The sequence below is a fragment of the Meleagris gallopavo genome, chromosome 6 (genome assembly GCF_000146605.3).
Source record: "Meleagris gallopavo isolate NT-WF06-2002-E0010 breed Aviagen turkey brand Nicholas breeding stock chromosome 6, Turkey_5.1, whole genome shotgun sequence".
Taxonomy (NCBI): domain Eukaryota; kingdom Metazoa; phylum Chordata; class Aves; order Galliformes; family Phasianidae; genus Meleagris; species Meleagris gallopavo.
In genome coordinates, this window is record NC_015016.2 from 45,188,017 (window position 1) to 45,215,546 (window position 27,530).

A 27,530-nucleotide genomic window follows, 5' to 3' on the forward strand; every position below is an offset into this window, starting at 1 on the left:
AGTCTATGTCAGGTAATTTCATACAGCTTACAGGAGCGGTCTGCAGAAATTCAGGAGAGTGTAGTGGACTTGAAGGGAGGGTGAGGGGAGCTTGCAAAGGAGCGATAAAGAGCTTATACATTGAGGAGGAAGAGCCAAAATTGAGGCGTACAACCTGATGGTTATCTTTCAGGGGGCCTTACATGCAGACATAGGTTCTGCCAAAAATTCCTAACATCTGGAGAAGACTTACAAACAAATGGCAGTCCGATAGATAAATACTTAAAATAGCCACCATCTGCTTTTTGGCTTGAGTGACCCTTCAGAGGGCAGCCTAAATCTCAGGATTATGATTTTTGGACGTCAGTCAATGAGCACTATCACTGTCTCATTAGGAAAAAGTGTTCATTTACAGTCATAGTGTCGGGATTTGCATTTTAAAAGACTGCCTCAGATTTCATAATTCGCTTCCCTCAAAATGTTTGCCTGTGGTGCAGGTTCACTCTAAAGGCTTGTCAGTTAGCAGAACTATGCATCTCCTGCAGTGGACACAGCATGTGCCTTCTGGGGGCATTTTCTGCTGTTTTTCTATGTAATCTCTGTGTAATTGCACAGTCAACCAAGATAATCAAGTTCTTCTGTCATTATAGCTAGATCTGCATCAAGGATTTTGCCCAGAACAACTGGATACAGCTTTCTGTTGTTTTATGTTGTGTGGTAGCTTTGGGCACTTTCCTCTGGTCTCATCTTTTAACAAATAGCTGGCATGGCTAACGTGGCACTGACCAAGAAGTAAAGATCTGACCTAGTTGAAATAAACAGTTAAGAAATTTTTTCTCAATTCATTTGTTCAGTTTGTGAACATAAATTTAGATGGGGCTGACTGTCATCCCTCCTGAAAGTGCTGAGGCTGAGTGAGAGTCTGTGGGGCCATGCAAATATCTTGGGATTGTTGGGGATAATAATCATTACTCTGTATAATAAGTATTTTCCATATTCAATATATTTCAATATAGTTTAAACAGGTAAAAATTGTCAAAAGACTTCTTAGTTGCAGAATGTTAATAGATTGAAGGAGCTAAATGCTAGGCATTGCTGGAAAGACAGAATTTCTGTTGCCTTAGTTTATTTTTAGGCATTTTAAATGTTAAGGAAGCTGGTGTATATCTTGTAGGAGAAGTTACGTTGTTGAATACAAAGCTGTTCTTTTCACATACTGAAAATGTGCCTTGCTAAAATGAGCAGAAAGCATCTGAACTCCTGAGCTGTAGGGCAGTAAATTCACAAACGCAAGGACAACTCAAGAAGCTAGGACATACTATTACCCATCCTGTTTGCAGCTGAACCACACAACCCACTAAATCCCTGCTACCATCCCTGTTTGCTTCTCCAGAGCTTGCTGAGCATAGAGCTGCTTCATCTTTCATGCCTCGATGCATTGATGAGGTGTGCAAAGTACAAAAGGAACTGAGTGTGGTGTGCTAAATATTTTAAGGCCAGATAGACTATACTGCAGCTGGAGAGATTGCAAGCATTTTGTTAGATTTTCCTGCATATATAATGTATAAATATAGATTTCTACATCGTATATATTTATAAAGATGTATACAGTGTAGAAATACGTTGTTTAAAATACTTATGTCTCAAGATTTTCCTGAAATCAGAGTCCACTCTGTTTTGGAATCTCCTTTCTCATGTCACAGATGCAGCAGAGGAATAAAATACCAATTTGTGTCTCTCAGAGGAGAGCAAAAAGGCATCCTGTAGGAATAAAATGCAGTGTGATGTCGGCTGTCACTGCTGTGTCCTGCTGAGAGGGTTGCTGACCTGTGAGCTATTGCATCCTCGCTCTCTCATTCCAAGTATGGTTCATGACATTCTCATCGTCAGTTATTGCAGTCTTTTCTTAAACCTGACCTGTAGGAAGAGAGGAAAGAGTTAGAGAAAGCAGCACCAAAGTATTCCCAGACAATGCTTCAGCTGAACTGTAATAACTCCATGGCTGGTGATGTGGACTGTTTACATGGACTAGGCACGTGCCTGTCTAGGGATATTCAAGGATAATTACAGACTTCTCCAAGGCCTATTTTTATTTTTAAGAGGAGATGTCTGGGTTTTCGAATAGATGTTAGTCAACAACACAGAGCCATCAGCGTTGGATGCAGCTTATCGTAAGAGCTGTGTCAGGTCATTTGGGATTTCAACAGTAAGGTGATAAAGCCTCTGAAATGTTACACAAGCAGTAAATAAACTTTAGAGGTAGAAAGTGATCCCCTACACTGGATGTATTCACCTAAGGAATCTTAAAAGCCTACCTAAGATATATGTGCCTACTCTAGTTCACAACAGTTATTGCCCTTCAAATAAATGCCATTGTTTTTTCTGCAATGTGTTCCTTTGGCAAGCAATGAAACTGCTCCTGATTTACGATTGTGAGATAATAAAAAAAGTAAAAGAGGGAAAAGTGACTAGTTTTCAGTGTGATTAACTTTAAGTGAAAACCTGCACAACTAAAAGGAATTTCTGCATTGCCATCTGAAAAAATACAGATGTTATCCATTGATGGCAAAAGTAAGCATATTGCATGAATGGACATTTAAACTGTAGTGTGTGCTGAGACTGCCTGTCTGCACAGTAGTGTACATGAATATACATTAGTGAGAGACCCATACATCCTCCATAGTGTTTTCCTGGGACAATGATTTTTTATCTCTCTGTCAAAGTATGTCACGCATTACAGCAAGTGAATGTTTTCCTAGTTTAATCACTAATCTGCCTCAGTGTCAGTAAATATGTTGCCATGGGCGCTACAATAGCAGAAATAAAAGATGAGCTTTTGCCTGGTTGGAGCTTAAAAAACGCCTGTTTGTATTTTTGATACTAACTCGTTCATCACGAAGGAGGATAAGGAAGCATATGTCTCTTTAGAATTTAATTATAGAAACATTTTTCACATGCACTTTCTAATCCGTAAATAATATTTACTGTATGTTCATTATTTGTAGTGTCTGGACAAAGCTTTTATGGGGGTTCACATTTCTGCACCAGATTGTTTTCCAGTACTGCAGACTTCTACATGTGATCAACAAGGAGAAAACACATCTCTTTGCTTCACTCCAAGATGAACAATACCCATCCTGGTTACTGCTGAGTCCCATTATTTATCATTCAGTTTCTTCCCTGAACTATATACCATGCTTCCAGAATAGTGCATAATGAATTACTTAGCTGTGCAGGTTTAAATCCCAGATTGACTCATCCCTTAGTTGTTCGTGGTCGTGGGTTTGTTTGTTTGATTTGCTTTTCTTTTTTAAGGAAAGAAGATTAAACTGTATTAAACTGGTTTGTTTTGTTAGCATGTGTGGTGATGAGTCTGTGACCTACATTTATGATGGGTGGCGTGCTCTTGCCCTATATCTGAATAACAAATGACAGAAACATTAGTATGGGTTGACCTCTTTTTGGAATATTTTTTGGGCATTTTATATCAAAGGAAAATACTGAGATAACTATCTTCAATTAAATACTAATAAAATCCAGAGGAAAAGTAACTAGAGTTTTTCTATTACATAGTGTGTAATAGAATGCTTGAGTTGGAAGGGACCTTAAATATCATTTACTTAAGGCATATACGAAATTACTAGGAAATGATTAAAGAGCAAATCTGGAGTCAAAAGAATAGAAAAAAAAAATTATTTATTTCTTTTTTTTTTTACATGGTAGATGCTCATGGACAAAATGACATAGGTAGAAGTTGCACCCTGCAGTCAGTATCTGTTTTGAAAGGTGCTTTTATCAAATCTGAGTGGTGTTAACAAGTAGTCTTTATAAGCTGGCTTTCTCCAGATGCTCCAGAAAGTCAGTCTAAGTCTGTATGCACGAGTCTTTGGCCTGTTAGTGTTCTGAAGGCCTTAACCTCCAAGAAGCGCACATAAAAACGTAGGATTGCCCTTTCTTTCCCTGATGGCAGTGCTGCATTGATGTGCTGAGGGAAGAGCATGTTTGTAGCCTCTGCTAATACTAATGGGCTTCTCTGTTCAATAGGAGAATCTAACCTCGGGCATAGTTTACATCATCGATATTGCTGTCAAAATTGCATATTTTCCCCTTGAAAGTTACTGACATGCTAAGCAGTTTTTTTGAGGACCTATTCTAAATTGAAACAAATGAATTACTTCTGATTCTTTGGTAGCAATTTGTTACCCAGTAGGTCTTAGGCACTATAAGAAAAACATGCAAGAAAAAGAAAAAAAAATTGAGGATTTTTAGTATTCAAACTGATGTGATAGTCTTAGTCTATTATTTGAAATCTAATGTCAATAGTGACTCACAATTGAAAAAATGTAGCAAGAGGGAGTTCCTCTGGAGGAGTAAATAGCAATTTACTAAGTCTCGATGTCCTTTGGCAGTCTATTCTCGAACTGCTGTCCAAACCAAGGTCTGAGGTTTTATTATTTCTAGAATACATACTGGCTACAACCTACTCTGAATTGAAACATATACCAGTGGTATAAAAAACGTTCACACTTCTGGGAAACTGAACTAAAAGGTCACTTTTTCAACAAATTTACAAACTGCCACAAACACACCAGCCTTGTCATTGAATTTTTAGTAGCCTTCCTTTTTCCATGTGGAGTCCAGAGGGCAACATCCCATAGCGTAAAGGCAGCCCCTGAAGGATGCAGCAACTGTTCCATATAGATCAGCTTGCATTTGTTCATTTAAGTTCACCTTTGCTTGAATTTATGTGTCATGGGTTTGGTACATATGTTCACCAGCTCTACTTATTTTTCCATCCTGGATCCTGCATATTATATTTGAAGGCTTTCAGTGAGGATTTTGTTCTGCTGGAGAACCTCAGCTAAAGACTGAAAACAGTCGGAAAGGCGGTGGGAAATAAATACTGGGAGGGCAATATAGTGTTTGGGGAGTGGTTATTTAATAGAAATATGGCTGAGAGGTGACTAATAAGAATTTTAGCATAAGTGGAAAAAAATCTAAGTCATCAATCAGATGTCAGAAAACCTTTTTCCCTTTGCTCATAGGAAAACGTGCAGCTTGATTTTTTTCTTTCAGTTTTAAGTATAGCATTTCCAAACCTTTTTGGACAGTAAGTGATATAGCTGTGCATAAGTCACAAAGACTTTTTCCTTGTGCTACAGTATACAGAGATTATCAGATAGTCGGACATTTCTTTCAGCTTTTCTTTTTCCTTTTGTTTTTGTACACCCTTTGTCAAGGCATTGAGGTGCTAATATAAGAATTTCTAGGACATCCTTAAAAACCTGCTGATTTCAACCACCCCTGCAGGATAGGTGGCTGTGATAAGTGTTCTCTGGCTGCACATTATCTCTTGATCGTACTCTTTCTGAGGCATGGGGAGAAGTCTTTCAGATTCCTTTGTCCAGAGAGCTTTAACAACCAGGTCCAGAGAGCTTTAGCAACCAGCACCAGGATTTCACAGAGGTGAAGCTTTAAGTTAAGTGTAAGCCAATTCACTTGATTCTCATCTACCAGTGCCCTTGAGAAGCCAGGTGAATGGTGCCCAGCTTTGTCCTACATTTATTCCTGCTGCAGCCAGTGGACCTCGTATACGAGGGCTGTAGAGGTGGTCTTTCAATGCAACCTTTTGGAAAAAAGGAAATGGTAAAAACACTATTCCTTGTTTTCTAAATTGAATTTGGCATGGTTGGGATCTCAGTGCAAAGGTGTGTGGGATTTTCATAAGGATATGCTGATATTTATGGTAACTACTTGAAGGCTGAAGGAGACCTGGATGGAAGTAACCTTTCGTAATGTTTCTGAAGAAAAAAAATACACATTTGTATTTTTATTCAAAGCTTAAATAACAAATTCATGGCTAAAGCCAACAGGCAGGTTACATTATTTGACTTCAAATAATAATTCCAGTACTGTTTCCAGTTCTGCTTCGTCCATTTAAATTACTTTTGCCCAGAACAGTGAGAGTGCTGTAATGGAAACTGGTTTATAATAGAAACTGTTATATTTGTTTTATTTTGAATGCGCCTCACAGTGTGGTTCCTCATGTTTCTCTATGAATTGATGTACTTCAATTTATCAGGGCATATGATTTTTGTGAAGGATGAGCAAGTAAGGTGTTTAGGGTTTTCGTGGCACGAGTTTTAAGTATTCTCTCATCTTACACATACAAACATGCATACTTTGCTTTCTCCCTCCTTAGAAAGTAATTGTAAAAGCATTTCATGATTGCAATTTTAACAACAGTTGATTTCAGGATATTTTTAATAACCTCTGGACAGAAGCCTGATTTTTCAGGTGTAGTTTTTAATTAAATGCTTAGTAGAAATTGTGTCCTGAAGTGGATAATCACAAGTACCATGAGCTGACTGAATATTTGTACAAACGTACTATTGAAGATTGGTCATCCTGATTTGAAAAATAATTATAAAAAATGAAATGTTAAAGAGGCAATAGAAATTCAGCAGATGGAAACCTGTCAGGTGCTAAAAGCTAAAAATGTAAACTTGTGGAGTAGGTTGTAATACTAAAGAAAGCTTCAACATTGACAGGATTTCTACACCTACCCAAAGGTATGTTTTTATAAGTGGACTCAGGCATTTAAATGAAAATGGTTTGAGGAAGCTAAGGTGTCCTAGAGGAGGCTGAATGTTCTTCATTGGTGGTAAACTCAGCCATGGTTTTATATTTTAAAGTGAGCTGGGGAACGGGGTCATTGGCACTTGACATCTGTTCCCTGTGACCCATTTTTCTATGCTGTGAATTTTCATAACTTTCATGCCTGGAAAGAAACAGATGAACATGGAATTAATTACTTAACAAAAGCTCATTACAACCAATGAAAACTGGGTTGGGATAAAGCCTGTTAACACACCTGTGCCAAATTAATTATTTAGTTGGTATATTTTCTTGCTGATTCAGTTAAGTGGTTCCACTGTCTACTCTGAAACCTACTCACTGTATGTCTTCTTCAGGAGTATGGTACCAACCATTCAGTCTACAGGTAAACAAGGGAGAGGAAATTTCAATCACCAAGGGGCATGGATTTGTTTGAAATAATGTATCCCAGGGTAAGACTACTCTTGGGATACGATCCAAAGATTGTATTGAAAACATTTGTATTTTTTCAGAATGCTTCATGTACAGAATCATGTTATTTTATAATGTCTTTTTGCAGTTGCTTTTTAGTGAGTGCTTATGTACAGTGTTTTTATAAAATGAGGAAATTTATATAGTATGCCAGCATTCTCTGCTTTGATTCTGAGTTTTCAAGGTTTGGTTGTGTTCTATGAAAGCTACTTCTGTTGCAGAGGATGCGTCTCTTTCCAAGACCCCTGACTGAGCATCTCAGGAGGTGGGAAGTGGAGCACTCTTTGTAGTCATTGTGGGAGCTAACCAGGTGCCAGAATGTTGGTGTCTGGTGTCATTCATGTCCATCTCTGTAGAAAATCCACAACATTTGCTCAAACTTGGTAAACGTAAGGTAGAATTTTATCCATCCTCCCGTGATGGCAGCTGGCAGCCACAGGCAGATTTTGGGAGTCCTATAAACACTTGAAACCTAACTCCTTTTAACTGGATATCCTGCTAGTGATTTTCAGGGAAACAAAACAAAAACAAAAAAACAAAAATTAAAAATTAAAAAAAAAAGAATGAATGATGTATTTTGTGTGCTTTCTCTCTATAGATTTGTACTCTTGGAAACAAGAATATTTGTTTATGCTTAAGTATCCTAAACTCCAGACTCACCTGATGTTATCATGTTGTCACCAACAGCATCTGTGATTAATCTGGAAGACAAACGTAGGTTTATTCAATAATTAACTTGAGATATCAGAGGCTGTTGTCTCCCACAGTAATTCATAGTGTGAATCGCTGCTGTCATATTCTTGAGGAAAAATAGATAACAAAAATTAGATTAACGGCCTACATATCCTAAAAGTTAACCATGCAGGATCTGTCACTTCCAGGCTGTGGAGAGTTAGCAGACCACATCTAAGATTAGAAGAAAGCTTTCTTATAATGACTGAGAACATGAAAAACTTGCCCAACAAGAGTTGGCATAGGAGATTAGTAGCAGACTACACAGACTCCCTGACACATGGCTTGCTCTTTATGGTGACTTTATGAGGTGAGAAGTCAATTTGAATTAATGCTTCTCTGTGCTATATTTATGAGCATGTCGTGATGATTACTGCCTGAGTCATTCTTGCAGAAACATACTTCTCTGGGTTCTAGATCATCTGTTCTTAGTGGTTTGCTTATGCCCTTTAATAAAGCAAGGATGCTTTCTGTTCTCTGCAGAATATGGTAGCTTTTATTTAAATCTCCAAGCTGACAGATTAATTTTTGGGGTGGTTGTTTCATCTTGCTGAGGAGCAGGAAGGAACAACTGGAAAATGGGATGCCGTCATTTTCCATAGTTTAGTGAGGATTACTGGAAGCAATTGTATCAGACTCTAAATGCTTCTGGGAGGTTGCTGAAGTGCAAGCACCATCTACCACCTCTTTCCAGTCCATAGTGATAACATGGCATGGGTTTCAATACAGTAATGAAGCCGTTCTTACAAACTGGAAAGTTGCTCTTTCAGATAAATAATTATACTAACAGAGGAGATTACTTAAAAAAAAAAGGTTTACAAAGACTTCAAATAGCAAGAAGTCACTAACCATAGTGGATTTCTGATCCAGCAATTCCACCTGAAACATGACTGTTGAAAGTGTGCAAGTCTTGATAAGAGATACGTGTATGTGTTGGAGTAACCCTTCTTACTGCTTCAGAAATTCAGGTCCTCTGTAGAACCATAGTTACAGCAATATATTAGATAAAATGAGGTTTGCATATTTTTCAGTGGCATGCAGCAATAGAACAAGAGGTGCTGGGCAGAAACTGGGACACAGGAAGTTCTACACTAACACAAGGAAGAGCATCTTTACTGTCAGGGTGATGGAACACTGGAACAGGCTGCCCAGAGAGTTTGTGGAGTCTCTTCTCTAGACATATTCGAGACCTGTCTGGACATCTGCCTGTGCAACCTGCTGTAGGGAACCTGCTTTAGCAGAGAGGTTGGACTTGATGATCTCTAGAGATCCTTCCACCCCTATAATTCTGTGATTGATATCAAAGAAATACAGTAGCAATGAAAAATGCATTCCTAGACCATACATTCTGTTGGTCAAGTATTTCATTTTTCACTTATGCACTTTTCCTGTAGTCTAATTTAGTGGTTATAAAACTTCTGGATCGTAGAATTGTACTGTGATGTACCACAATTATTTGGTCTTAGCTAAACGTGTCCCCATTAAGTTGAATTTATGCTAATTCTGTCCCAGTTAAACAGCAGATGATGTTACTAGCTGCACTACTAAATTGCTTTCCTAGAGACATCCCATTAAATAAGCTATGCACCCAAAGTGGAATATAATTAAATACATTTTTACATAAGCTTAATATGTTTAACATCTGTATATAATTATGTTCATTATGGATGACAAAAGACTTCTTAGGTCACATTGTCCAGTTGATGAGCATGGAACTTACCATGTGCCTTGTCTAGTTAGTTTTAAATACCCTAGGCTGTTTCTTCTACTTGTCTTGGAAGGTGATTCCACAGCCTCATGTTATTTTTCTAATATTTAACTGAAATGACACTTCCTCCCAGTGATTCTCTTCACAGATTGCTTACATGCCAAGAGCATTTGGGCACCAATCCATTTAGATAAACTTCTTTAACTGTTTGAATAGTTTCACTAAAATCAGGGAGGCTGTGTGAATTTGACTACAGAATTTGCCTTTTTGATCAGTCCAGACTTCAGTTATGCGTTCCAGGTTGTATATTACCCCTGTTCATAAACAGCTGATCATGCCAGCTGGATCCAAAAGGAACATTGTTTTCTGCTCATTTTGGTTATTGACAGCACCTGCTGGGATGAGGAAAATGAAGTGGAAGTTCTACCAAAATGAAGGCTGCCCTCCTGTATGATGTATTAAGTCTGTGTTAAGTGATGCTTGTAGTAAATCAGCATCTCAGGTAACCTTCATGCCAGTAATACTCCATTTCCCAAAAGACTGATATTGGTTGTAGTTCATGTAGTAATGCAGTGTGATGAGTTGCAGTGATGATCATTTCAGGGACAAAAGCATAGAGTCAAAATTCTGTCGATCTGGTTTTGTAAGCTGGTTTCTCACAAATGTGTTGATATGGTTGAGCGCATGCCATGCAGGTGTGGGAAACTGCAAGAACCAGTATATGGGGCTCAGAGTCCAAACAAATACAGAGGAAACTCAAATTGGCAAGTAAGGAGTGTTTGCTAGTCTACTTCGTATGCCAAGAGAGATGGGCAGTATGAGGAACAGTGGATTCTATAATATTTAAGTATAATAGGATATATAACTATTAGGGTATAATAGTTAAGAGGCCAGGACTCAGGGCTTTGCCTCAGGGACAGTCCAGTGCAACTCACATGGAGCTACTGTACAACCTTGTGAGTTCTGCTTCCTCATGTATGTGGTTTTTTGTTGTTGTTGTTGTTTTTTTTCCTTCATATAAACTACATCTGTTTCCAGCATGGATAGTAAGTTGCTTGCTTACATGATGATCAACATATCTGGCAACATACCATTACATAAATAGCAGGAGAATTGGGACAATTTTCTTATTCTCATGTATTCTGTCTAGGTGGCATAAACAAGATGGTGGGATGGTGAGGGGTATTGTGCGCCCACTTTACTGTGAAGCTTGTGAAATAAACCTTGAGCTGTTTGTCTCAAAACACAGGTGAAAATGTCAAGGGGTTGCTTACTCAGCTGCTCAGCATGGTACTTTGGGGGGGGGCTCTGTCAGCTCAAGAAGCAGTTTTAGAAACCTCAAACGAGAAAGAAATGATAATGTTACAGATAGTTTGATATCTGAGTGAAAATCGCTTGGCAAATGTAATAATAGGGAAAGTAAAAAAGGCCAGAGTACATCTGGCAATGGGGGGATGTACAGATAGCATATTGTAATGTGGCAGATTGAAATGTATGCAACTATTTTGTCTCTGGGCATTTAAGCATTTGACAAATCACAGCTGGGAATTGGCAAGAGTCTTTGTTGTTTTGTTATCTTGTTAGTTGTCAAGGAAAGAAGTCAGAATTTATTCAAGTTCTATCTAAGCAGAGCAATGAAATACAAGCACATTAATATGCCATCAAGCTCAAGACCTACGTTCTTCCATATGCAATTTGAAATGTCCTCTGCCAGTCTTGTTATTAACAGGCTTTGGCTTGGCTTATATGACTGCTTAATATGTTTACAGATGTGTGGGGAAAAATTGCAGCTAGTTCAATTTTGGATGCTGAACATCATTGAAAATCCTCCAAAATCCCAGCAACTATTTAACCTGAGAAAACATATCAAGTCACTTTTGTAGCAAAGAACAGGGAGAAGGATGGTGCAGGGCAGGCTGGGAGCAGACATAAGGAGCATGTGAGAGCCTGCGTTACTCTATCTCAGCACCTTACATCCATGCAGATTGATCCAAGGGTTGGCAAAGAGGGATTTGCGTGGGAAGAAAGGCTGCCTGAGGCAGCATCTGTATCTTGAATATGTTCCCACAGTAACACCACGCTTTCAGCATGAATGCACTCCCACCTATGGCGGAGACTAAAAAGCATCTAAATTGGGCCCTTCATATTATATATGCCATGTGTTTAGGTATACATTAATTCCTTTCTGTTAGTTAGTTCTGTAATTTTGACTGTAGACAGATACCTTCATCTGCATGTATTTCCTATACCCAAAATAAAAATAATGGGTTTCAGTAGTTAATAATACAGCTTGGCATTAATTGCATTTTTAAAAGTCTCTGCCCAATGATACCTGTTAAAATTATTTCAAATTAGTTATACTATTGCACATATGGTAAGGATAGCAATGTTATAAATAAGGCCGTTTGCAATTCTGTAGCCACAAAACACTGCTCGCAGAAGACTGAGCTCTTGTAGGTAGTTTTGACTAGGGAGGAGGGAATTCTTTGCCTTGTACGATTTAGAATGTGGAACCAGCTGCAAGAAACAATAGCTGTTGTCTTGGCCTTGTTTAGAGGAGGATATGTGAATCCATATGTTGATGGATGTGTATCAGGGATGAAAAGGAAGGAATTCTAATTAGAGTCATTAGATCTCTTTCAAGTCCTTTAGCCAGAATGTGAAGTTTTCTCTATTTCGTTATAATTTCCCCAATTTTCACATGTTTTTGCCACTTCACTTCTGTTGAATACAGATGCAGAAGGCCCATTATAGGCTGCTAAGGATTATTGCTAACATTAGAAGAAATGAGATACGAAGGCTGATTAAATTAGTCATACAAGTGGTGGATTCCCTAACTCTCAGTGTCTGCAGATCTTCACCAGATGCTAGTCTGAAATGTTTTAGAGATGCATAACTTACTGAGTTCAGTGCAAATATAGCTGCAGAATATAACAACTTTTGCTGTGGAGGAGTTCAGGCTAGCTGATCTAATGGTCCCTTCTGAATTCTGAAGCTCTGCAACTTGAATTCCAAATTGCAAAGAAGGCTGAAGAAGATGAATTGAAGCTAAAAAAAAAGGTTTAGTAGACGTGTTTTTTCTCAAGTTGAGAACAAATTTTGAACAACTGTCTGTAATAGAGGAGGTCTGTTGTCCTTTGGCCATACCACTCTAGAATACTGACCACAGTTGGGCAGTGCTGGTAGAGATGACAAAGATGGAACGTTGACTTCATTCATCTGTTGGGAACAATCTCAGTTCAGACAAGGAGGAAAACAGTCTTGTGACAAGCTATATTTGACTTGGTATTCCTGTCAAAAGCATAAAGGCAAAACACAGTTCTGAGGCTTGTTTCCTGGAGTTTTCCCTCAGCATAGTTGCTCGTAACGTAGCAAAGCCTCTGCGAAATAGGTTGCTTATAACTTTTAGCTGATCCAGATAAGAGCTGAACAAAACTTGGCTGGAATAAATTAACACCATTAATTGTACTCAAAGAAACTAAGCTTATTTCCCTCAAAAGAAAGGTTGGCTAAATGTGTTATAGCAGCTGCAGAAGAAAATGTTAGCAGGCAGGGCAGTCCAGCTCAACATCATCTTGCCCAGTGGCTATCTGTCAGTACTGTGAGAGCTTATTTACCTTTGCAATTTTCCTTTCCGTTTTCCTCTCCAGTTTCTCTACCTACAGGTGACATGACTGCACACTTCTGGTTCATATATAATCTGTGTAATTGCTAGCAAGCATCAGATTTTTGAATTTCTAGCTCAACATCGGATCTGCTCTACCCAGGAGATTTCAGAGCAGGCAATGCAATCAGGGGAGTCAAACAGAGCTAAGTGCCCCTACCAGTGCCCACTGATAGGTTTGTTAATGGGACCTGTAGAACAACTAACGTGCAGACTTTGGAGCTCCCTGTCCATTTTACAAAGCCATTTTCACAAGTTTCAGATGAACTCCAATGTGGAGTTATTTTCCTATTTCACATATCTCTGCTGACAGCAATAAAGTAAGAATCTGTCAACTGTACACCTGAGATGTTAAATACTGTCATTGCTGGCGAAAGTCCACATGTGCTACTGGTTATAGAAAGAGTAACATAACCTCTCACAGTGTTGGTTCATGTTTCCTGTTTTACCAAACTGCTGGAAACTACCAAAAATAATACAACGTGATACGCTTGGGATATCATAGTTTATTTTACAGCTCTGACACATTTGAGGTGGCACAGAAAGAACTGATCTGTGCATTCCTTCCCCTCCTGAGAAACTCACAATAAAAATGACTGCAAAATTCTTTTTGAATTCATTAAGAATTGGCGTGCTTTGGACATACTGAAAAATATCATGTTTTTATTGAATTAATTGTATTTTATTTATTCATTTAATGATTTATTCATTGAATTATTTTATTCATAATGATAAATGTGTGAATGAAAATAGCAATTACTTCTTGGAAAAAAAAGAAAGGAACAGCAAGTTGGAAGAACATCATAAAAGCCCACAGAATGGGTTCCATCTTGTCAGAAATAAATGTCTCTGTTCCCACAATTCACTATGAACAGCTATTTAGCAAGTTGTGAATCCTCATCCCTCTAATCTTCCTCACTCCCACCAAAAAAGCAAAAACTTTTCCTGCTCTGCTGGGTTTGTATTGAGTCCCTCTGTGCCCAGACCTAGGTTATTTCTGTTACAGGGAGGATTGAGAAGGCTGCTTCTTTTTGCTAATGCTTTGCTTTACATCCAGTAGGAGCAAAATATGGAATAATAATACTTACTTAATAATTACCTAATTTTCAACTAGAACCTGGGCAGAATTCATGACCAATTTCACTGCAAGAGCCTTGCATACTATCCACTGTTCTCCAGCCCGAACCAGGGAACAATCACGTTGGATATGAGGAAAAAGTTCTTCACTGGGCATTGGAACAGGCTGCCAGGGCAATGGTCATGATATCAAGATGCCAAAGGTCAAGTAGCACTTGTTTGGACAATGCTCTCAGGCATGTGGTCTGATTTTTGGGTGGTCTCACGTGAAGACAGGAGTTGGACTTGATGATCTTTGTGGTCCCTTCCAACTAAGGATGTTCTATGATTCTGTGATTCTGCAACCCAATTGTCCTGTTCCTCTGATTCCTTGCCAAACTGGTATCCCGAAGAGTATTAGGAAAAACGTTTTAATTCCATCTTCTCTGGATAACTCTTCCTTGATTTGCCTTATCTAAGCATCATATTTTAGAAAGTGAAATCTTTATAGGAAGGGACAGGAGTACTCTGTAGAATTCATCACTGTCCTTTGCATCCAAGTGGGAGTTGGCTTTGCAAGAGACCAGTGCGAAGGCAGATGATGTAGTAGCAGTCAGAGTGCAGAAGGCATGGTGGGAGTCTTGATATCGATGAGGTTAATTTGTTACGTACTGTGGGCAAAAGGTAAAAAAAAAAAACAACTATGCTGGCCTAGCCAAGGAGATATTTATATGTGTGTGTATTTGTGTGGCAGGGGACAGCAGTGGGAGGAAAGCTGCGGAGGAAACAAGAATAAGTAAAACAAGATTGATTTATCGGCCCTAAATTGTTCATCTGTATTCCATTCTTCACTGTGCTGCAGAGGAGGAGAGCGGCTCTGGCACCATGGTGGGGGAAGAGAGCAAGAGAGGGGGAGGAAGGTGAGATCTATCACAGGCACCAGAAGCGCTTCATTTTCCAGAGGCTCTGATTAAACAAATGTTACTGCTGCCTGGCAGCTCTTGCAGACGTTTTTTGGGATAGAATTAATCAGGAGGTAATTTGTCTGCTGCAAGAAGCAGGGTGGCTTGGCAGCACATTTGTAGCAGGCTCTTTTTTCCAAGTTTCACAGGACAGCTAAATTTCCCTAACTTCCTTCCCTTCCCAAGGCAGTGCCACCAGCTGGCTTAAGGATGGGGGATTTGGTGTTGCTGGGCCCAGCTGGGGTAAATGCTCACCTTGAATAATGATGTGAGACCACTGTAAGTTGATTATGGAGCCCTGGCAATTACTAGGGGAATGGCCAAAAGGAGTGAACTGTGGAAGTGACAGAAGGATTGCTGTTGTGCAGAACTAGCTGGTTCTGAAGGGGATTAGGCTTTTCATTGTGCCTGAGCAAGGAGATATCTGCTGCCCTATTGGTGTTATTGCACTTGAGCAGGAGCTTAAGGGGCAAAAAGAGAACTGCCTGGCTCGTAAGAATGGTGTCTGGACATGACTGGGGTAAGACCCAGATAACTGGCATAGGCATACCAGTACTGTGTGTGGACAAGCTTGTTAGGTATCTCAGCCATTCACCTAATTGAGATTAGCCTGACTCAGCTTCAAACCATATTTTTGGGTCTTGTGACTGGCACCTCAGTCAGGGCACAGCTGGGTGCAGGTTGCCCCCAATGCAGTCAGTTCTGTAACGCAGGTGAGAATGAAGGCTGTCCTTCTCTGTAATGTTTTCTAAACTCCCCATGCACGTGGACAAGGAGTCATATTGAATGATTACTGCATCCCCCAAAGCATGAAGTTCTCTATATTTACCTACTTTGGTTCTCCTGGTGTTCATGGAATGAATGGGCTGCACTGCAGTGGTGGAGCTGTAGGTGAGCAAGCAGATAATCTGAATTACCTACATTATCTGAAATCACTTTGCCTTTTTCCTTTCACCTCTTCTTTTCCTACATCTTCTAGATAATTCTACCTTCTACTATTTGTCTGTGGTGGATGTAGAGGATAAGTGGCAGTACAGCAAATAATTGCTGTGTTTGAGCTTGCAGTGGACCCACTGTCCAGGAGGGATGAAGTCACTATCATATTATGCAGGCTGCTTGCCGGAGTGATTATAAAATCTTAATACCACTCTGTGAAAGGCGTATGTATTATCAAAACCTTATTTCTGCAGGGAATTAGGAAGTTTAAAAATACATTCTAGTGACTGAAAGATCTGATTAACCTCTAGCCCAAATGTCCAGGCTCTTGGGGAAAGAAAGATGAATTTTAACTGACAGAAGACTGCTACTAGAATGACATGACGTTCCTAATGGTGAAACTGTTGTCATTTTAATGCTTCTTGACTGCATGACTTGAGGTTAGCACTGGCAGCCCTTAAATGGCAGGAATCTTACTCTTCCAGTGTCCTTGACCTCCTTGTTTCCAGACCTGAAGAGTTATGAGATAAGAGGGGACCCTAAAGCTTTCTGTTTTGTTGCCTAAGAAGCCTGTTACTAGCTCAAGACTGAATCTTTGCCTTTCTTGAAATGGTCTTAGGCTTGATGTCCAACTTTGTTTGGAGGTTTCCTTTCTAGTGGAAATGAAAAAAGTTGTTATTGCATATCCTTTTCATAAAGGTACTGGGAATATTCTTTGATCAGTTGTTTTCATAAAATAGAATAAGAGTTGGTTGTGTTACCTGTGCAGTTGGGATGGTTGGATCAAGTCATAGAGATTTCTGGCTAGTGGACAAATTGACATAATTGAAGCCAATACTACTTGTGCTTCTCACCCAGATACCATCTTGGCTTCTGTAGGACGCAGTTACAAGTATGGAGAGAAATGTGCTTGCACAGAGCAGATTTCCCTCTCAGCTGTACTTAGACACATTTGCATTGTACTCAGAAATCTAAAGTAAGAAGTGGTCTCAGCTGGTCAAATCTGCAGGCATCTCAGGAACAGAAAAGCTTTCCCCTCTTCCTGCTTCTGATAAGGTGGAAACTGGAAATTTAACATCTGCTCTTTCCAAGCAGTAAATTTAGTAAGTCTGAGAGAGATGGCTTTAAATATGCAGGTTTATAAACTCAGAAAGCTGTCTGTCCTGTCTACATTCTGTTTTCTGTCCAGTGGAGCCTGAAAATTGTTTTGCTCCGTTGAGGAAAACTAAAAGGAAGAGGAAAGACTTGTGTCATACTCTGCTGAGCTCTTTGGCTAGGATAATATATTTTGCAGTCTTCAGGAATGAAATTTTCTCTGTGTGTCAGAGAGAATTTCCTTTCCAAACTAGTGCTTTGCAGTAGGGCATCCACACCTGCAGCCGAAATGGTAGTTCTGCAGCCATGCTTGTGCTGTACAACCACTGAGCATGCCAAGTGCTGGTTTCTGCACTTAAGCAAGTTTCCTCGTGTTATAGAAGAAAAAATTACACGTCTCTATCACACCTACTTATGCAACATTCATTCAGAATAGCAGCTTTGCTTTTCTGATTTCAAAAGAGAAAAGGAGAACGAGAAGGAGAATGACCTTTATTGCACATGATGTGTGGCTCTGACTTGAGGAGAAATGAAGGACCTCAGGAAGAGCACAATGCCAAAGTAGGACAAGCCAGAGTGCCCCACCAACATGGTTTTAGACAGTCAGAATAAAAGCAATAATCTGGAAAGAGTGACGATCACAGAGCTGCTAGGGCCCCCTGTAGTGCCTTGGGTTCCTGGAGTGGAACTGGGGAATGGCAGATGGAGAGTGACCCTAGGTTTTACCTTTGTTTAAAGGGGAATGTTGCCAGGTGCCCCTTAGATGCTGGTCATCACATAGTTGGAAGAAACCTTTTCTGCTGCTGTGTGCTGATTTGGATGTAAATGACTGGAGGATGCCACATCTGCAGCTCCAAACCCTCACAGATTGCTGGATGCTGCAGGGGATGCACTGCCTGAAGAGGCATCGTGCTCTAACAATGTTTTTTCTCAGCAACAAAAATGCTTTCTTTTTTTTTCTTTTTCTTTTTTTTAACATTCTCTAAACCTGAGATTAGTCTGATCCAGTAACACCCTCTGTCATCACTGGCTTTCTTAAATCAGACATGAAAGATGTAGAGGAAAAGCTGTGATAATTTACATCTCTATATTCCCCACCATAGGCATATCACAACAGGGCTCTTATTCCTAGTTGATGCCCTCCCTTCCCTGAACACAATGAGTTTCCTTCCACCTGCCCACAGCCCTTCAGCAGCACGAGCTCAGCTCCCACTGCAGCCTCCCAGCCAGAGCCTCCCCCCAGCCTCCATCAGCTGCCAGTGCTGCCTCTGTCTGCAGGCTGTGCAGCTCGCCGTGCTCTGAGGCTTGATTTTTAAGCTTTCTGTTGAGATATTTTTCCACCTCGGCAGCATTTAGCTATTGATCTGTGCTCCCTCCTCATCAGTAGCATCCTAGTTTGAGGCAGCAGCTGTTGGCTAAGCAATGTCAGGAAGCTGCAAGCAGAAGGAACTTCTCAGTGTGGCTAGGACTTTGCGTGATCTGCAGCCTCTGTCCCTAATCCAAGGGGCCACATCCATTTTCCTGCTGGAGTCCTCTAGAAATAATCCCAAATCCATCTGGCATGTGATCTGAATTTACCCCTTGGTGCCCCATGCTCCCCAGAGTTTACTGGTTGTTGAAAGCTTGTGCATCATGGATGTTTTTGGGAGGTAGAACCCATCACTCTGGAGACACTTTCTACTATAGGAAGTCTCTTATCCACATGCAGATTTTCTAACTTGGTTTCAGCTCTTCTCAGTTTTTGCCACATTACTAAGTAATAGGGTATTTATGAAAGTGGTGTCATTGGCAGCTCTTTGCTGACTGATGAGTAAGACCTATTAGAAAGAGATTACTGATTTTTATCCAGGCTGTTCTTTATCTGCAGAAACAGTGAGAAAAGAATATCTGATATTCTACTGCCATTTTGTTACTGATTGCCAAAGTAAGCCCTCATCTTAAAACAAGGAAATGTTCCCATTGCCATCTTCCTTATGATTACTCCTTCTTCATGACTTCCTTTGTTTTAAGGATTGGGTCTGGAGGAAACATAGCAAATAATACGTGGGCTGCGATCTTCCAAAGCTCCACGAATACATTAAGCTTCTGTTAAAGTGCTTTGAGAAGGAGATTGATGATAATTCTTTCTGAATATTTTTTCAAATTGAGATACCTGACTTCTTTAGAGAAATGCTTTAAGTAACCTAAAAAGTAGCCCCTATTAGCAAACCCCTTCAAAACAGATTTTACCAAACTATTTGTGTGAACAGCAGGTTGATAAAAGTCATCCAAATGAACAGAATATATCTGTGCTAGATGTATTATTGCAACAGCAATCCACATCCAGGCCCCTTTAATGCCAGACCTATACATACATGCAGAAAGGCTTATTTGCAATAGTTCCTGCTGATCTATTCTTCTTCTGCCACTGCTTGCTGTCTCAGAAAATATTGACTTTTCAGCAGAGCTCTTGTCAAGTTCTTCAGCACAGGCCTCTGCTCAGTGGGGCTTCTCAGATGCTTCAATCTAGTCAAAATTACTTCTTTTGAGTCCTTTAGTCTGTTTCTTTCCCTTCAAGTTTTATTCTACATTGTGAGGAGGTGAGGAAGGAAGAGCTTTGAAAATGCTGGATTATTCCCCAGACTAATTCAGCTTGATGACAGTGTCACCAGGGCTCAGTTTGACCCTCTGTTTTCTCTTTTTTGTTATCTCTTTGTTGATAAACACCCTATGGCACTGGAAAGCAATCCTTAAAATGGGTGTGAATTCAGGACATTTGCCAATATGGGAACTACAGCATTTCCCTCACCTTTCTTCAAGCCTTCTTACATATCCAGCTTTCCCTTGCAGCTGCTGGGGACGGCTCTGCACACAGTGAGAAGCTGCCCTGCTGTGTGCAGATATTTGCTCTGCAGCTTCCCTGGAGTAGCCTAGGAGCATCAGCAACAAGGTGCTATTAGGGAATCCTCTGCTTTGTTTCCTTTTGGTGCTGTCCTCCAAAGAAAGCAGCGCATCTGGGCTGAGAGAGCTTTCCTAACAAGCAGCTGCATTGGTTGTATTTTTAACATCCTATTAGGAAGTTCACATGTCTAAACTTGCTGTGCTGCTAGCTCTGTTGGTGATGCCAGCTGATAATTCTGAGAGACGTACTTGCTGCATGTATTTTTTCACATGCTACCACCATTTAGGATTTGTGAGTTTCATGAGCAGTGCAGTGAAGGTGCATGAAGACACAGCTTCATGGAGGGCAGAGGGCTGGCCCTTTGGGAAGGGAAGGACTTCTGCATTGTTTCCAGCCTCTAAAGAATTCCCCTCAATTGTCCTTGCTGCTGCACAAACCAGAGTTTTTATCACGAACTGTGTGTAGGTACATTTACAGGGAATGTCCAAAAAGAAAACTTTAATTCTGTCTTCACTGGGAAATATTTACCTATTGTGGATCCTATCCTGCTGTGGGATCCTATCCTGCTATTAGTGGAGGTGGCTGTGTAAAACATCAATTCTGATGACTTGTGTTTACCTACAAGGTAACGAGCTATTTACTGTTCTTAAACCTTGCTACTGTCACCTCAAATGTTCTTTTTAACAGGATGGTACTTAGCCCAGATTTCTATTGCAACAGCTTATTGCTTTCTCAAGGAGCTCTAATAGGTAGCTTTTTTTTTCCCTGTATTACTTTCTGACAGCTTTAAAAAATGGGAACAAAGCTTTGCAGCTTTGCACCTACGTAAGTCCTTTTATCCAGTGTACTCAGATATACATTATAAAGGCTGGAAAGGTCTTATAGTCTTACCACGAGCTGTATACTTTTCTACTTGTGCTGCAGCACAGACCGTGTGACACACTAGGCAGGTACAAGTTGCTTTCCCAAGACAAAGCACAGGTTTTCGTGGTGCAAAGAAGCTTTGAGGAATTAATTTTTCTTTATTTCAGTAATACTTCTAACATGTGGCAAATCTGTGCCCCCCTTAGATATTGATGCAGGACTCAAATATAGTGCTGGATCAGGACAGGACTTTTTGTTTTTACCAGTACACAAGGTAATAGTGGTTGGCTGAGTCTTGCTCTCCATAGGCTGTCCATCCAGCAGCTGTCTCTTTGCTTTGCCTGCTGGGTAGGTGATGGCTGTGAGTTGCAACACCAACTGTTTAGTGTGGCAGAGACTAAATGATGTGCAAAAGAAGTTTGCAGGACCTCAGTGCAGCACAGAGTGTGCCAAAAGCCAGGGGTCAGTCAACTTTGTGGTTGCATTTCTTTGCTGGATGTTTTTTACTCGTCAAAAGCTCCATCCTAGCATTTTGCAAATTCCTGTAAATCACTGATGTGCACCAAATGAGGCACAGCACAGTTCATTCTGAGCCATTCCAAAGGAGATGAGGCTGAGGAAACAGAAGCAGAAGGCAGATTTGACCAGAGCCCCCTGAAGAGGTGGATACTGGTGGCAAATGAGGTGCCCAAGGTATTTGTTCCCATGCCCACAGCCAGCAGGGGTGCCTTGCATCCCTTGTGCCTGCAAGGTTCGCTCCTCCCTGGGAACCAGCAGCCCCACCAGCCCCTGGGCATATTGCCCAGTTCACAGCTGCTGTGGGGAGCTGCTGCTTTTCTCTTTCCTGTTATAATAGCAGCCTTATAAGGATTCCCCCAGCCAGCCATCTCCTCTGGAATAAAAAGTTGCATGTTTCTGCATGTGACTTCTGCTGTGATATTTGGGTTCATTTACTGGGATCCTGGGAGCTGGAGATCGTAACTCTAGAAGGAGGGGAAAGAATGGAAAAGAGGGAAGGAAAAATAAAGGCAGGCGAGGGAAAAGCCAGTCTGTAGCAGGAATTCAACAGAAGATATTAAAGCAAGAGCAGTTTTTTAAGGGAAGACACTATGCAGAGTTGTGGGGCAGTGGTGGTACAGACATCTGCCTTCTGCTGGGCAGCCATGGTAGCACCCTTTGACTCCCACTAGCATAAATAGCATCGTATTTCCAGAGAATCTTTTGCATTCCTTGCCTTATACGCTGCACTCTAATTCCACATTGTAGCAGACAATTCAAAAGAATAGCATTCTGATATCTTTAACCTCAGTGCTAGCTTTCTCCTTACCAAAATGTGACACAGGTGTCTGGATACACTGTGTCTGTGCCCCTGGATCTGGTCTGTTGGCTTGGTTCTGGACCGGGGTGAATTTCCTGAAGCAAATCCTTTGTGGAGTCATGCATGTGATTGCAGGGGAACCGATTTTTTTGTTGTTGTTGTTGTTCACTTCTTCAACCTGGAATGCACAGAATTTGTCTTTGTCTTTCATAGGAAAGCAAATGGCTTGTATTTAATTCTAAAAATAACACCCGCCCCAAAACACAAAGTCTATAGTCAAAGAGCTGTAGGAAGAAGGGAGCCTGCTGGCTTGTTAGAATTGTAGATTACTGACAGTGTGGAAAGAAGTGCAGTGGTTTATGAAGATATGGAAAGAAGAGTGATGATAACATTCACGTTACCAGAGAAAGGGTCTTTCATCACTGAAATTGTAAGCCTTTCTCCATCTGTAACTCATTAGCTACTTACTAGAAGTAGCACTATTTTAAGACATTATTTACCCTCCTAGGCAGGATCGATGTGTTTCTGGAGACGTGTGTGTTTCTGTGCATGTCATTGGTAGTTTCCAATCAATAGTGAGAAGTAAACTTGAAGCCAAACTCTACAGTGTTGTCTTGATCCTTCTGAGAAAATTTCCTTTGGCTCTGATTTAACACGAGTGAAAGGAGCAGGGAGAAAAAATAAAATAAAACAAAACTCACATAACGATCACTGGAAGGAAAAAAGTGTGATTTCCAGGTGCTTCCTATACACGTAGTGGAGGGGATGGAGCAAAGGAACCAGCCTACACAGGTCTGATGGGCATATCAATGCCACTGATATGTTTTTAGTTAACTTTACACATAGCTGTAGGTGCCTTGCCCTTTGCTCATGGAAGTGCTATTCCTGAAGGGAAGGGTTGTGTAACCTCATAGGTTTGTTTCGCTCTTAATTTCCCTGGCTAGCAAACTGGTTTTGTAATCAAGGTGAAGCGATTGAATGCTTTTGTATACTTGATTTTAGTATTTTGTGTGAAATAAATCAGTGTTATCTATCCTGGGGAGTAGTTTATTTTCCTATACTGCATATAGATCTCAAGAAACCTCTCCTTTGATCTGGGAGAGAAAAGATTGCTCCTTTGCAGCAATCAAAAATATAGGTCTCTGAAGCCATAAACCATTCCACTGCAGTTTTTAGAAATGAGGTATGGCAAAGCAAGTCATCTGTGTTTTTTCTTCTTCTAAGAATAGTCTAGTTGAATTCTTTATATGCTTGGGTACATGCCATAATTCAAGGGGAAAAATAACATGCATTGTTCTAATTATTTATATGAGAGTACAGTAATGATTTAACTACCTTAGGCAAAGGTCTCATTGGACTTGACTCTGTACAAACTCAATTAAAAAAAAAAAGTATTCTTGAGTAATTTCAGAACATTTTTAAGTGGCAATGAAAACGTTCTTTCCTTTTATTTTTTAATCCCAACACATGGACGTTTTCTGTACATTTGTCAGTTCAGAGCAGATCTTGGTTTGCAGTAGCTCTGACAGCACTTATTACAATCTGTCAAGCTAGTAATTTGTGAGCTCAGGATTTACAGAATAATTTTTAGAGCTAGCATCTAACAAGTCACGGTGCATTTAATCTTTTCATTGCTTCACATATTTTTGTGAATCACTCTGCTAATTCATGCAGCTATTTTTATTCCTGTGGCCCTGACTGGACTCCGATACCAATACAGCTATTGCTTGAAACAGTTCTACACTCGTGATTTTCAGCTCACTGCTTTCTTTAGTGACATGAATGTGAAAATGAGGGTTTACCTAAAAATTATGACTGCCTATTTGCTGTAAGTTATGATGCATCAGTATTTATAAGTTCATTCAGAGGAATAGCATATTTGTACACTGCCTTCTTGTACAGTTCATAGATGTTCAGCCCAATCATTTACCGTCAGTGGGAGGATAAGCACGTAACTGGATTGAATCAAATGGTCCTACACCATTTTACTGAATGGTTGGCTCTTGCATTGATCAGGAAAACCTACTTGAATAATATAGTTCTCTAATTCAATCCAAAAACACATTTTCAGTACTTCTGGGAGCTTTTGCTAGGTAGAAATTTAGTCTGTCAAAAAAAAAAAAACCGTGTAGCATTGAAGCAGTGAATGGCATTCACCTAAAATTTGGAAAAAGAAAAGCTGTAGCTTCTGACTTGTACCTAATTTACTTTTCCCTTTTTCATGTAAATAACAGATAGAAGTGAGGCAGTACTTTGAAACTCCTTTCCTGGGCACTTACTCTTTGAGTGGTCGGCCAACTTTTGGACTTGCTGGAAAAAGAGGGAAGTATTAGCAAAGCTAGGAAAAATGACAGCACTTTGCATAACTGAGTTTAATCAAAATGAGCATTTTTCACAGGCATATCTCCTTTTCTATTGAAAGGACATATGGAAACTTGAAGTGTTTGTTTCTGAGATTCCTGAACAGAAATTTCACATTTTGGGGGGATACTGTAAGAATGGTTAACTCAGCTAATTGCTCAGTATTGCAGCTTCTGTTCCGTATCAGGAAAAAAGTAAACATGGAAGTAATTACTTAGGATTAAAAGTGTGTTTCCTGTCTAGGTGAAGCTCTTGCTTTATCAGATTAAAGTCTTGTGGTTCTGAAGCCACCTGGACCCACTGTTACTATCGTTTTTTGCCTGACTGACTGCAGTCCTGGGCTAATTAACCAACACCTGCAAGGCTTTCCCTGTTTGTCTCAGAGGCCATGCATCTCTTTTATTATTATACCTGTGTGAATTAAGGTAATAAGTGGGCAGAAGAGCTGCAGAACTTGCTACTCAGTGTCACTAGAGATTGCTGTAGACGCAGTGGATGGATTTTCAAGGTCTGTTTGGTTTGGGAGAGGAATGCTGACAAAGGGAATAGAAGCAAGAAGGGGAAAGGTAAAAAAAAAAAAGCTATCCCTGTACTGCGTGGTGCTTTGTGCTAGCTGGTGACTATGGTTTCTGCAGTTGAGTAGGGAGCATCTGGCTCAACCACACAGCTCAACCACAGGCCATGTCGAAATAGCAGGACTCTCATTTCTTTTTGTATTATGAAGACACAAGGAAGGTAAACTGCCCCTCTCCCCTTCAAATCAAGCTTGGAGTCCCCCACATTTTTCCTACATTTCTCTCTACTCTGAGTCTTGTTTTTAATTCATCATCAATAGCCAAAACTTGAGATGATTTATTATTACTACTCCACTTTTTCTATGGGAAAACTATATTTTAGAATGTTATCCTTGCTTTTCTTCTGTAGAACCAGCTGCCTGCCATATAATAAAGTTAATTTTCTTATAGTGTATGCTATTTAATGTAATCATGTGTTTTAAGAGAAAACACACCCAAATGTGTGCTCCTAATCATGGGTAATTCTCATGTTATTTTTCTTCAGAAATCACAAGGATGTTATCAGGCATATTAATTGTTAGTTTGGTGTATGACTAAGAATACAAACATCTCCTCATTTTTCCCTCTCCCCTCTTAACATTTTGTTTGAGATCAGTAAGTGCATTTTGTCTGTGAAAAGCCCTGGATTAAATGCCACCCACCATAGATTTTGTGCATGCTTTATTTTGCCAAAGGAGGTTGTCAGACATTAGGGGAAGTAATGTAATATTGGTTGACCTAAGACTTCAATTAGCTGACAAGGAAGTTTACAAAAACTGTCACGTTAACTTTGCACATCATTTTTCTGAGGCAGAAAAGCTTTGTCACAAACCACTCATTTCTTGTTTTGCTTACCTCAAGGCATAAAGGAAATAAATATGTTCCTTATTTCTAGTGCAAAGAGTATTGTAGAAATATGAAATAGAAGGAAGAGATTTTCTACCAGTCATTCCTGCTTGAGCTTAATACAACCCAAATAAGCTGTATTTAACGTGCACATTTAGATTAGCATTGTGGGTTCAGCTTTGAACTGAATCCTTAGACACGAGGGAAGCACGTGATTTTAACCCTGCAAGAAGCTAGTAGACTACTTTCACATTGTCTTTTACCAAAAATAGTTTATGGATAGTGTTTACATGTTTGTTTTTTTTTGATGATGACTGTAAGTCCATAATTTTGTGTAGGCTTTTGTCAATCAAATTCAAACAGCTTTTTGCTCACAGCCAGTACCTCTGCCACCCTTTCTGTCTTTAATGGAGCAGATCAGTAGTAACATTGAAAAATAACTGGAGGTCTCCCTGGTATGTGGTGCTTCTCCATCAGGACACAGATAGGTTAAAATGATCCATGCAGATAACAGAGTTTTGGGAGCTCCTTTGGGAAGTGCCAAATCAGTCTGTGGCCATAGGCTCTTCCTGTAGAGGTGGATTAGCCTGGGGATGTAATATACCAGTATGAAAATTAGTGGTTCATTTTCACTGAGCACGACCTTACAAAATGCTCACATCCAATATCAGAATTAGCCTGGATTTTTTTCTTTTTAATTTTTTTCAGAGAAATGAACATTTTTACAACAACTTTTTCAGATGCAGTCACTCCTCTGACCACTTTCTTGCTTTTTGCCAGCCCCCATCTCTCTCTGTTTCAGGGTTTCATTGGTCCTGTGCTCGTGGCCCTGGGGCTCCTCTTCTTTCCTTTCTGCAAGCCTGGAGTGCATGGAGAAGTGTGATTAATCCCTTGCCTACTCTCCTGTAGCCTTTGATTAATGGCAGTCTCATCCCACCAGTTCCCAGGGACCACGTGATATCAGACTGGTTTCCCACACCTGTGATCTGCTAACCAAAGGACAGAAAAAAACCTGAAAGAATCAAAGCTGCTCTGAAATGTGCAACAGTTCTTGTTTTTACTTCATCTTCAGCTTTTCTTCCTTTACCACTCAGTCTACTGGGTTGGACCTCAGGATCCAGTACAAGATTCTGTTCAGTCTTCCTGAGCAGTGGGCAGGCAATTTGTTTGGGTGGTGAGGCTATAACCAAGATTTCACATTGAAGAGTTCTATTACTGCAGCATTAAGATTCCAAATACCTTCTATAGACCTTTTATAAGCACCTTGTGCTTGGAACTGCTGTCACATCTCCTACCTTTCAGCTCCATCATCATGTCTGCTAGGTGCTCATTTATTCTTATTGGGTATACCTGTAAAATGATGGTCGTTGCTGAACTAGATAATAATAGTGATACCACATGGGAACAGTCTGCTCAGCTCGATCAAAATCTTTGCATTGTTTCAAGTCTCTTCTGCAGACAGAAAAATATCTTGGTTCTTAGTAA

General features: G+C 40.1%; 1 protein-coding gene across 6 annotated transcripts in view; it reads left to right on the forward strand.

Annotated features, from left to right (window-relative positions):
* Positions 1-27,530, forward strand: part of ELMO1 (engulfment and cell motility 1) — a 291,509-nt gene that overhangs the window by 230,505 nt on the left and 33,474 nt on the right. The window contains exon 1 of one of the 6 annotated variants that reach the window (XM_019616663.2): positions 6,916-6,982. The exons of the other annotated variants lie outside the window; for them this stretch is intronic. Within the exon in view, the coding sequence (XP_019472208.1) occupies positions 6,941-6,982 (42 nt within the window). The 5' untranslated portion in view covers positions 6,916-6,940. Of the gene's footprint in view, positions 1-6,915; positions 6,983-27,530 lie in introns of those variants that run through there. 6 annotated transcript variants of the gene reach the window in all.